This window comes from Magnolia sinica, chromosome 10 (assembly GCF_029962835.1).
Source record: "Magnolia sinica isolate HGM2019 chromosome 10, MsV1, whole genome shotgun sequence".
NCBI lineage: Eukaryota > Viridiplantae > Streptophyta > Magnoliopsida > Magnoliales > Magnoliaceae > Magnolia > Magnolia sinica.
Genome location: NC_080582.1, coordinates 44,736,831 through 44,748,692, shown reverse-complemented (window position 1 = coordinate 44,748,692; position 11,862 = coordinate 44,736,831). Strand labels below are relative to the sequence as shown.

Below are 11,862 nucleotides of genomic sequence, written 5' to 3'. Positions count from 1 at the left end.
TGAGACGTGACTCCATTTGAAGTCACTTAACAGGACCGTGTGCTTAATCAAAAGACAAATCAGAAGGTAGAACCTGGCCTAACAATTTTGACATTACAGGAACCCCTGTTTACGGCACAGGTACTTAGCAAACTGGCTGTGTTCCAATGCAACTAGGAGTACTACAACTTCCAGAGCTCTGAGAGCATTGGAGCATTTCCCAAAACTCTATAATTCAGAAATAATATATACATAGAAACTACTCTCAACCATCTTTAGCAAATGGTTAAATTAGATATTAATAAATACATGATTCTTTTTAAGTATTAGTAAAGACAATCATCCCAAGAGAAAAATTTTAAGTAACAATTTCATCATTCATTACAAATTATATGAGAATCAACAATTGTCATATGTTGCAAATAGTAGTTACAAGAGATAGAGATGTACAATAAATACCATGCTTATTTATGAGTGCAGGACATAACAAAGATATGACACATTTTATAGTTTGTAATATACAAACACAGGATTTTAGAAGTTTTATCACACGGAGAAGTCCAACGCATGTTCGACCCTGTAGATAGCAAAGGCCAATGAATCAGATAAGAAATGCATCAGTAAACAGATGATGCAACTGCAATTGAGTAACGAACTATTTAATTAATTTTAGTTTTTGAAATAGACTTTTTAAGGGACATCCTTTCCATAGTTTAAACAGTAGCAGCTCTACTCACATTGTAGTATTTAGGTATTGAGCCAAACTGAGAGGTTTAGGTCCACCAAACCAGTCAATCAAAAATATATCTTCGATTTCTAGTTTGAAGATCTGAAAGTTGTGACCCTTGGGCCATTCTGTCACACACCGGAAAAAAAAAAAAAAAAAAACAGTTAGTAGTGTCATGTGGGCTTAGTGATAGGTGAGGTTGACCCATCAGGCTTTCGGGCCTGAGGCACCTTGGAACCGGCTTTGGCACAAATAACAAATGGGTTGGGCCCAGCCGAGATTTGACAACATTTTCTTCTGCAGCCCAGACCAAATCTGCATCCAGATCCATTATGACCAGTATGGGTTAGTGAGGCCTTATTAAGAAATTGGCTGGGCCTGACCTGAGTCTCAGGCATGATAAATAAACGGGCTGATTGCCTTAATGTAGTATTTCGAGATAACTTTGATACTGCCACTCAAAAGAGGAGGCCTGGACCGAACCCAACATGGCCATTGTCAGCCTCATTTTATAATAGTTCAAGATAACTCCAATGCTTTTACTCCAAAGGAAATAGGACTGGCTTTTACATTGAGATTCTTGAGATTCATTTTCTTACCCAACATCTCAGGATGCTTCGTAAACAGAGCACGTTCTGCAAATTTTGTTTCCTTGGATTCAGCAACAACCAAATTCAACTGAAACATCATGCTGTCTTACGTTAAATCAGAAGTGACAGAAATAAGCAACATCAACCAATGATAACTGTAATTACACATCTCCAATAAAATAAAGAGCCATAAGTTTCTTAAGCTCTTCTTTCTTCCATGAGCATATATCAAAATGGATGTGTAATCTACAGTTTCTTTGTGCTAACAACCATTTATAGACAGGATGTGTCATAAATAGAAGTTCTATTGTTTAATGTGTTTGAGAATTGCTCCAGTGCACCAGAGCACTGCATTGGGACTCTTAGACAATCCATTAGTTGATCTATTCTATCCATTAGGTCCAACATAGATTTCATGGGCTACCATGCAAATATCATACCAATCTGACAATACACCATCTGATAATTAGCCTTTAATATGGGCAATGAAGATCATTTACACAAAAATAGGTCTAATTAACAATTGGATCAATATTAGTGCCGGGGTGGCCCATCATAGATTGCTTGTGATTTGAAAGTCATTTTTGTTAGGCAATCATAACCATCCATCCATTGTTCAGGGAAAGGATGGCAACAAGAATAAGGACAAATCAGAGATGAAATGGATCATCCGATCAATGTGATTTTTGAGCCCATAAAAATGTCATCTGCACTTAACAGGCAGTTCAGATTGATCGATTGGGCTATCCAGGTGATAGCTGCAACGAGGAGCACTATAACTTTTAGTGCTCTGAGAACACTGGAGCATTTTTCATGTAGTATTATACCTTCATCTATTTCAAGATCCGATTTGACTTTCACACGGTAATGGCTCAGTTTCAGGCTTTGCCAGTGTCAACCTGAAACCAACCCTTTTCTTAGACAAGACTTGAAGCCTGAACCTGAACCTGATTTGTTGCAGATAGTGTGGTCCAAACCCCACTTAGCAGCAGTCAGGACAATTAGCCTGAGGGCACATCTGACCCTTTGACACCCTTAACTAGGTTTTCTGTTGTGATTACATATAAAATTTGCTATACTATGGTGTTTCTCACCATCTTTATGAGATCTGAACCAATCATAACCCAAATATCACACTGAATTAACAATCCTAACCATTCTATTAGAGAACTTTTAAGGGAAGAGATTATATGGTTATAAGAAATGTCAAACAAAGTACACTTGACTGTTTCAATTTTTCCAAGCCAAGGGTTGGAATTGTCCAATCGGTCTGAATTTTGGGATATGAACCATCCAAGGTAGGGCCAGCCTACTTGATGATTAAGTTCAGATCTCATAAAGGTTTGCCATGTGTCATGTCAGGTTTCTGAAAAGGTAAATGAAAGAAAGTGACAGAAATTCGATGTATTTTCATATCAAACTGTAGAATATCAGGCAATTTTCTATGTTGAGTTCAAACACCTAGCAAATATTGATGCCTACGCCCATGCATAATACCAATAAAGATTCAATGTGTTAACTTACAAAACTATAGAATCATAAACGTGCTGGAATGGACATTTGAGATATTGGATGATACATGATGCAAAAGAACACAAAGTTCAAGTTTACCATGTGACAGAATGAGGTTGCATCCTTTTAAAAACCAACAGGCAGTTGTGTTTGATTATCCAATGCATACCTTTCCTGTAAGGGTAAGTTTAGCACAAGAGGGGTTCTCAGGATCTTTCCTGCCACAAGATCCAAGAGAGAATTCGCTTAATGTAAATGAAGATCTTCCATCCTTCAATGCATTTCTTGCAGTGGGATCGAGAGTCGTCAAATAGAAGTAAGGGATGCCACGGCCATCACCAGGTAAGCCATCACTAAATGAAACTACATTTCTGCATGTTTTAATATTACTATCATTATAACAAGAGCGAGATACCAATCACACACCAGGAAATTACCATATATAAACATTTCAGTTGAAAGAAATAAGACAGGAGTGCAGTTGCAAAAACCATGAGCATGAGCTTGCACATGAAAAAAAACAAACGAGCTTACCCAAAAGGAGCCCCTCCCAACTCGCTTGAGATTGTACTGCAATAGCAAAATCAAAAGCATGTAACATTATTTTCTCATGTAAATCAGCTTAATTTCATATAAGTTTGAGAATGGCGAGAACAAAAACCTTATGGCTATGACTATGATGAAATGCTTAGAAATCGTTGAAGATGAAAAATATTAGAAAACTGATTCTACCTAACCATTAAAATTGAGTTCTTAAGATATTCCCGAATTTTGAATTAGTATATCAATTTATTCATTGAATAGAATGGAAATTGTGAGACAGAATATGGTGCGAGACTAATTGTTACACTTAATATTTCTTGGTTGATAAAGAGAATTTACTAAAATGGACAAAAGATTAACCAAAAAAAATCCATTTAAAGCAATGAATTATGATAACAACACCAATACAAAGAGACAGACAAGGAAACATTAGCAAGGTTAAAGTGATCCTATCATTGGAATAGGCTTCCACCATTGTGGTCCACCTCACAGTTTGAGGAGATCTCCCTCCTGTCTGATGGACAATAGTTCCACTCCATATTCCATATGATGAACTGGAACTCACTGACGCTGGGAACAAGAACTTACTAGAGCCATTTTCATCTCTTAAAACACCCAAAACAAAGAGCCCTAGGGTTGTCCAAGGAGATTCCATCACTGCAAAGATTGCAACAGACAGGGAAAGAGCCAGCCAAATGATGGACTTTGGAACTTAACATAAGCATGAACGATCGCAAGAAGCCTGTGATTAAGATGTGGGCCCCAAAACCCCAATTTGCAAGATCCCACTGCTTGTCCTGTGGGCCTAGATGGATATCCACATGCAAACACAGATTTTATATATAGAGAGAGAGAGAGAGAGAGAGAGAGAGAGAGAGAGAGTCATGCTCACATTCTTAGGTGAGCACCTGTGTGCACCTTTGCATATGTGTCATGGGCACAAAATTCGAACTGTCCATGTGATGCGGCACTCCATGAAACCACTAGGGCCCAACTTTCAGCCTGATCCAAAAATCTGGTGGACCATGGAAAAGAGAGAAGCAAATCAAGGGAGGTAACTGTTTCCTTTTGCCATGGCCCACCAGAGTTTTGGATCAGGCTGAAAGTTGGGCCCTAGAGGTTTCATGGGGTGCTGCATCACATGGACTGTTCAGATTTTGGGGTTACATCACGTATCAAAAAGTGCTCATGAGTTCTCGTGAGAACCAGTTCCGAAGTGAGCATTTCACCATTATATATATATCACGTATCAAAAAGTGCTCATGAGTTCTCGTGAGAACCAGTTCCCAAGTGAGCATCTCACCATTATATATATATATATATATATATATATATATATCTGTGTGTGTGTGTGTGTGAAAAGGTATTATGCACTCGACCTCACGAGTCCGTCCCATGAGGTCGAGCTGTGTGGGCCCCACCGTGATGCGTTTTGAAAATCTACCCCATCAGTCAGATGCACCATTCCATTGTGGGCCTAGGTCTCAAAAATCAAGTCGATTCGTGACTTATGTGGGCCACACCACATATAGAAGTGGGGAGGGGCCGTGCACCATTAAAACATTCATAATCAGTTTTTTGGGCCCACCGAGATGTGGTTTGCAAATCCAGCCCATCCATTATGTGTGTCCCACTTGGATGAGGGTTCAGACCAAGTTTCAGCAGCATTAAAAACTCAGGTGGGCCCCACCAAGTGCTTTTATATGTTTTAATGGTGTCTTCACATGCTTTTCGATGGTATGGCCCACCTGAGTTCCGTATACGGCTGATTTTTGGGATATCCCATAATTTAGAGGGGACCCATCAAATGCACGGTGTTGATGGTTGACACGCATCACGGTGGGGCCCACACAGCTCGACCTCACGGGAGCTTATCGTGAGGTCGAGCGCATAGTACCTTTTCCCTATATATATATATATATATATATATATATATATATAGTCATGGTTACGTGCGCACCTTTGCACATGTGTCATGGGTGTCTAATTTGAATGGTCCATGTGATGCGGAATCCCATGAAACCTCATGTGACAAATTTTCACCCTAATCTAAAATTTTGGTGGGCCATAGCAAAGAGAAATGCAAACCAAGGGAGGAAACTGTTTTCATTTTTCATGGCCCATCAAAGTTTTAGATCAAAGTAAAACTTGGGCCCGGGGGGTTTCATGAGGTGCTGCTTCGCATGAACGGTTCAGATTTTGGATCCACATCACGTATGATGGGTTCTCAAAAAAGTTCGCACCAGTTCTGTGCGAACTGGTGCGCAGGTGAGCATTTCCCTACACACACACACACACACACACACACACACACACACACTAATAGACAAACACACATACATATGGATTTTGGTAGTCTCCACCTTTAGAGGAATGTTAGTAACATCCCCAAACCTTCAAATGACACGTGCGATGCCTAATCATCAATTGGGATCATCTATTCAATAATATCACTGGGAGCAAGCCATGGTGCAAGAATCACGGTGATCGGATGGTCCTAACCCATTGAATAGGGCCAATTCGTTACAACCATCTATTGTTTACGAGCATAGATCACATAGTTAGAATCATCAAACCAAAGTGCTACTTCGGAATCATAAGCAATACAAAGTGGGATCTACCAAATACATGTGCCAAGATGATGATTGGAGCTATTTTCATTCTCAACCCAATCTTGATGGCCCATTTCCATGCTATTGATTGGATGGTTGGATCATCCGATTAGCGTGATTTTTGCACCATGGCTTGCTCCTGGTTATATGACTAAATGAATAGTTCAAATTGATGATATGTCATCCCATGTGTCATTTAAAAGCTTTGGGGACATTTCTAACGTCCCCATAAGAGTGGGGACATTAGCAAAATAGGGGCACACACACACAGAGATATGTCTTTGTATATGTCATAGGGCAATGAAGTTAAGACTAAAAGAAAAAGAAGAGTAAGTTTGGAGAAGCATTCTCCTGCAGAAGGAGAAAACCCTACAAAATAAACACCTTTGACTTGTGTGGTGTGTGCAAAATCCATTCTACTCTTCTTGTTTTCTTTCCATCCAGCCTGCATCAAATTTTATTAGAGCAAATTCATTAATGGGCTTGTATGATATCAAATGTTGAGCAATGAGAGGAAAGTCATGTAGAAAATAATGAGTTATGACCGTTTGAAGGGAATGCACCATAAGATCTTGAGTTGATTGGGTAATATTGTAATGTCAACACAACATCAAAGAGTGCCTCCTTGTGCGTGAGAAGCTGGCAGCATCTTGGAATCGGATGTTAATGGTTCCGACTGTGTTCCGTTCATTCACCCTTGTGGTAGAAGAAACGAATGATTGGAGGATTGTGACTACACTTACGATGTGAAACTTGAGATGCTCAAGTTTTACGAAGAATATGAGAATTTCAATGAACAAATCCAAGATTCATAAGAGGAAGTGTCTAAAGATCTGATTGATGATGTTCCTGGAGAAAGCGCGACAATCCAAGAGAAGAAACATGTGAAGAGCCGGTCAATGGATAGGTAGATGAATCTATCAATGGATCCATAGATGGATTAGTTGCTGGAGCAGACAACGAATTACAGTTAGACTAGTGAAAGAAGAGATGAGCAACTCATTGGCCAAACTGGTGCATTCTCTAGTATATTTCAAAGATGAGATGGACATGTTGGTCCCATCCTAGCAACATACAACATGCATAAATTGGAGTCCAATAGTGATACAAGCAATAACATTTCAGCAAGGAGCTGACAGACTCACAATTCTATCACTGCAAAAGTGGGAGTCAATGCTTAGAATGATAAGAGCAAAAAATCAAAGAAGAGGTGGCGTGATCTTTAGCATCATCTAACGCAGGTGGTGTTGATTTGATCCATAGGCCTTCACCATCTAACATAGACGGTGCCTTCACCATTAACATATTTTTAAGAGAAAGGTATCCCTAATATATTGAGGGATCTTTGTAAGATATATTAAAATTTTGGAAGATCTTAATAAGTTAGAGATAAGAATAGGAGAATAAAAAGAAGAGATTTAGGTCCATATGTGATGAGGTCGATCACCGTCTTCCTCGATCGATAACTACCTTGAATCCACAAGGCTCTCTTGAATCTGCAAGAGCTTTCTCGAGTCCACAAGAAAGAAGAAAATTTCTAAAGAATTAATTTGTTGAATGAATAATAATAAACAAAAAAATGAGTTTAACATGCCTTAAATAACCCTAAACAAACCCTAAAATCGTAAATAAGAGTCCTAATCAAATAAGAAAATTATTTCCGAAAAACATGTAATTTCCGCTATCTGTCGACCGGTCGAGTCGACAGGTCGAAACAGCCAAAAAGTGTCCAGAGATTTAAACTGAAAATTCTGTGATTTTCGACCTGTCAACCTGATCTGTCAACCCATCGAACAGTATTTCAACCTGTCGAACAGTATTTCGGCCTGTCTAAACTGGCAGAAATCAGCCAACAAGCAATCTGGAACCTGTCTAAACTGACAGAGATCAGCCAGCAAGCAATCTGGAATTTCTGGCGGAATTTCGACCTATCAACCACAAAGGTCGACCAGTCGAACTTTGCTGATTTTTTGTTGATTTCTCCTTGGGCTTCTTCTGGTCCATGTGCGTTAGGAACGTGCTTGATCCTCGTCCTACATCAGGCTAGCCTGCAAATTGTTTGGATAGCCAATATTTGAAAATATACCTGTTAGGCTGTAAATGAGATGGGGGTAAATGATTTACAGGCGAAAAAGGTCATCCAGGTAAATCATTTATTACAACTTGCCCCATTTACAGGCATCCAAACGACCCCTAAATGTTTCCCAATTGGGCTAAGGCCATACAAATAAGGAAATTTAAACCATTCCAACACAATCAAAGAGTCTCCTATTTACTCGAAAATCCATCCTAACATGTAAAGGCATTTTGAAGCAATAAAAATCCATGTCATCAAACACAAATACTAGGCTCAAGCAAAATATAAATTAGAGAATGGGAAATAAAAAGAAGACCCAAATGAATTGCAGAGAGAGAGAGAGAGAGAGAGAGAGAGAGAGAGAGAGAGAGAACCTCAAGACGCCCCAAGAGTTCTGAGAAGCAAGCCAGCGGGCGGTGGCAGCAGCATCTGCTGGGTCTGGTTTGGGTGGGAGAAGGAGACGAGCATTAACAGAAACAAGAACTTCAGCGGAGAAAACGAAGAAGAGAAAGAGACAGAGAGGATAGGAATTAGTGCCCTTCCATCCCATTTTCTTCCTTTCCTTCTTTGTTACAATACCGAGATGCCGATGATGATGCCTTTTACATCTTTTAATAGGAAGGAAACTGATAGAGAAGATGGAACACTTTTCCATACGGCGAATCATCTGTCTGCCAAAACCACGACTTTCCTGCTTTTTTTTACTCCCTTGCTGTATAGTGATTAGTCAATCTCAGTCAGCACTGCATTATTCGATGCATTACACGGTCACACGGTCCAATTAGATTGCACCAAACACAATTTGCTGCTTGACGCTGACAGAGGATCCATATTCACCTACCAGCAAGAGCGAAAAATACAAAAGGAAAACTGCTCAAGTCCTCAGGGGCACTGTACACGAATCGAGTTAACTGGCTGGACTCAATTCGAAAAAACTCGATTCAACCCGGTTCGAAACTTACTTCAAAGCAAGTTGGGCTGATATTTTGAGCTCGAAAAAAAGTTCGAACTGAGCTCGAGCTTGCCCGAGCTGGACTCGACTTGGATCGAACCCAACTCAAATCGAACTTGGATCGATCTAGTTTGGTGACTCGGTTACTTTGATATTGGTGTTGCTCACCGAGTGTTCGATGAAATGACTCAACGAAGTGTCAGCTGGTGGCAAGGAAAGTATGTATACGAAACAAATAACTTTTTTTCTTTATTTTAATGTTGCCTACAAGGTGTTCAATGAAATCCTGTAAAACCGCTGCTGCTATTTTACATACAGTAAGAATTTGAAGGTACAGTATATGTGTTCGTACAAATACTACATAGGCGAACTCGGCTCGAACTAGCCCGAGCTGCTGTCTGAACCGAGCCGAGTTGTCCAGTCAAGCTCAAGAACTGAGTCGAGCTGAGTTCAAACTAAGGTCAGCTAGTGGTAGAGCCGAGTCGAGATGTGCCAAGCTTGACTCGGTTCGACCCGTGTAAACCTCTAATCTTCACTCTTTAACTCTAACTAAACTCTCCGCAGTTGAGAATTTGAAAGTATAGTCCATGTGTTTGAAAAATTCTTGGAAGCCATGAGAGTTTCTAGATTAAGCTTTTTTTTTTTTTTTGGGTTAGCTTGTTACTACACCAACTGTCAACTCACACTTCACTGTTAGCCACCCCCACTAGGGAATCAATACTGAGACCTCAATGTTGAAAAAATGAGGTATCTATGGATCAGGGTGTAGATTAAGCTGATATTTGTTTTTAACTTTTATTTATGTGTGTATGATCTTATGAACATGTTGGATGACAAATAAACATCACCATTACCCTAGCGCTGTTTGTTATGGTGTATTCTGATTGAAGTTTGGATATATTTAAAATTTGAGCTCACTACCTAAAATGGCTTGAAAAAACAGATGGACGGTTTCGATAAACCACATAGGCCCAATAGAATTTACTCAGTAGGATAAAGCTAACTGAGTAATCACGCAATCCGATTTCCTGTAACTAATTGCGTGGCTTCATTTACAAATTTCAATCCATCGATCTTTGAAGGGTGATGTATAAAAGAGTAATGATCCAATGGCCTGAGTGCATCGTAACCTTACCACGCACATAGTAGCATTTGGAGGTGGTGGCATGCACTCACTTCTCTTTATAGGCCACTTTGATCGAATCATAGTAATCTGATAATCCAGACCGTTCATTCAGTGGCATTCAGAATTTTATGGACAATATTGTGCATTAATAAGTCGAGCCATGGATGTTTAGGACCATTTGATTTCTGTAGGTTTTGCAAAGTAATGAAAGAAGATTAGACTATATCTAATGGAGGGACCAGATTGGTGATGTGAGTGATGAAAAGTTAAAATGCAACTGGGTGCATTGTAAGGTTTCCATACACATAGCCGACCTGATCATTTCTCATATAAATGGTTTCTTTTTTCCATCGGAGTAGTCCATCTAAATGGTTCAAAATACACCAAGATCCTCTAATCATAGACGTCCGATCAAGGGCCCTTAAAAAGAGTCAAATGCCAATTTCAGTACGTGCAGCAACTAGGAAAAGAAAAAAGTGACGGCTAAGATGGTCAGACAGGTGGGCCAGTAGATGGATGGCTCCTACCTTCCAATACTAGATGGAAGGTTGCCATCTTCCAACACGTGCTTTAGAAGATGAATATATCTACCATGTTCCGGTTCACCAGGCAGACTACACAGCATTTACTCCCCAAAAGCATCTTCCAAGGGAAGCGGATTCGATGACCTTGGGCCCGCGTTGATGCGTATATGTGTTTCATATCCATTCCCTCCATTTCGTTTAAAAATCCACTATGATGTGTCTGTGTTTCATATCCATTCCCTCCATCTCGTCTGAACATCCAATATTAAAAACTTCGCATAACCCGTCCTAATGTTTATTTTCTGTCTAACTTGTTGATAATGCCATAAAGGTATGGAAGAAGGGAAAACATAAACATCATCTTGATTTAAAGCTTTTGTGACCCACAATAAATTTTTAATGGTCAATTACTGTTATTTCCTGTGTTATGGTCCACCTTAGATTGGACATGCTTTATTTTTGGGCCTTAACATAAAATGATCCGGAAAATCTGATGGGCAGCATGGATATAAATCACATACATTGAGGTGGGGTTCGACAGTCACGGCCTGACTAACCCGCCCCGACCTCGAAGGAAAGCGGATTGGTTGGTGTACCACACGCCAGCAACCTAGCTGGTGTGGGTACGTGTCCAGCTTCTCGCAGGAAGTTCCTAAGCAAGTATGCCGGCTGGGCCACTGCAATGTATTTAAGAAATCTATTTCGTTCATCATCTTCAGAGCTTACTTTAGGATGTAAGATAAAAAATGAGGTGGATATAAAACTCAAATAGGTCACGGGAAAGAGAAAATAGAGAAAAAAAATTCCTACCGTTGAAACCTTCCTGGGCTCCAGCTTGATGTTTATATGCTATCCAAACCTTTTATAGCGTCATTCCCAATGGGACCAATGAGAAGAAATGTAAAAACAAAAACAAAAACAACACACACACACACACACACACACACACATATATATATATATATATATATATATATATATATATATATATATATATATATATATATAACCTGTTACAAAACTTTTATGGCCATAAGAATACTTCAATGGTGCTCACTGAATGCTTACTTATTCCTCTCATGTGGTCCACTTGAGTGTTAGATACACCTACCTTTGAGTACCACATCATAAAATGAGCTCGTAAAATGGATGGACGGTCTGAATTTCCCATAAACATCCCAGTGGGCCTACCAAACATCCCAGGGCAGGAACCTCCGGTG

General features: G+C 39.6%; 1 protein-coding gene across 3 annotated transcripts; it reads right to left on the bottom strand.

Moving 5' to 3' along the window:
• Window positions 1-309: 309 nt before the first annotated feature.
• LOC131258342 (uncharacterized) lies at window positions 310-8,752 on the bottom strand. Of its 3 annotated transcripts, none has more exons than XM_058259599.1 (6): window positions 8,415-8,752; window positions 6,348-6,408; window positions 3,343-3,378; window positions 1,306-1,384; window positions 717-834; window positions 310-556 (listed from the first exon to the last, which is right to left on the bottom strand). In XM_058259599.1, exons 1-6 carry the CDS (start codon window positions 8,705-8,707, stop codon window positions 526-528), a joined length of 618 nt encoding a protein of 205 aa, XP_058115582.1. In that variant the 5' UTR covers window positions 8,708-8,752; the 3' UTR covers window positions 310-525. The 3 variants fall into 3 exon arrangements, with proteins under 3 accessions (XP_058115582.1, XP_058115583.1, XP_058115581.1); XM_058259600.1 differs by lacking the exon at window positions 6,348-6,408 and adding an exon at window positions 2,978-3,026 and having other exon boundaries at window positions 8,415-8,751; XM_058259598.1 differs by lacking the exon at window positions 6,348-6,408 and adding an exon at window positions 2,978-3,179 and having other exon boundaries at window positions 8,415-8,748.
• Window positions 8,753-11,862: the final 3,110 nt, after the last annotated feature.

What these genes read in the sequence shown, in the direction of transcription:
- LOC131258342 (XM_058259598.1), bottom strand. Translation starts at nt 8,707, where the DNA reads ATGATTCGCCGTATGGAAAAGTGTTCCATCTTCTCTATCAGTTTCCTT. An exon ending in TTGGGAGGGGCTCCTTTTGG is followed by an intron (nt 3,180 to 3,342) that starts GTAAGCTCGTTT and finishes TAAAACATGCAG; the next exon opens with AAATGTAGTTTCATTTAGTG. An exon ending in AACTTACCCTTACAGGAAAG is followed by an intron (nt 1,385 to 2,977) that starts GTATGCATTGGA and finishes ATGATGTTTCAG; the next exon opens with TTGAATTTGGTTGTTGCTGA.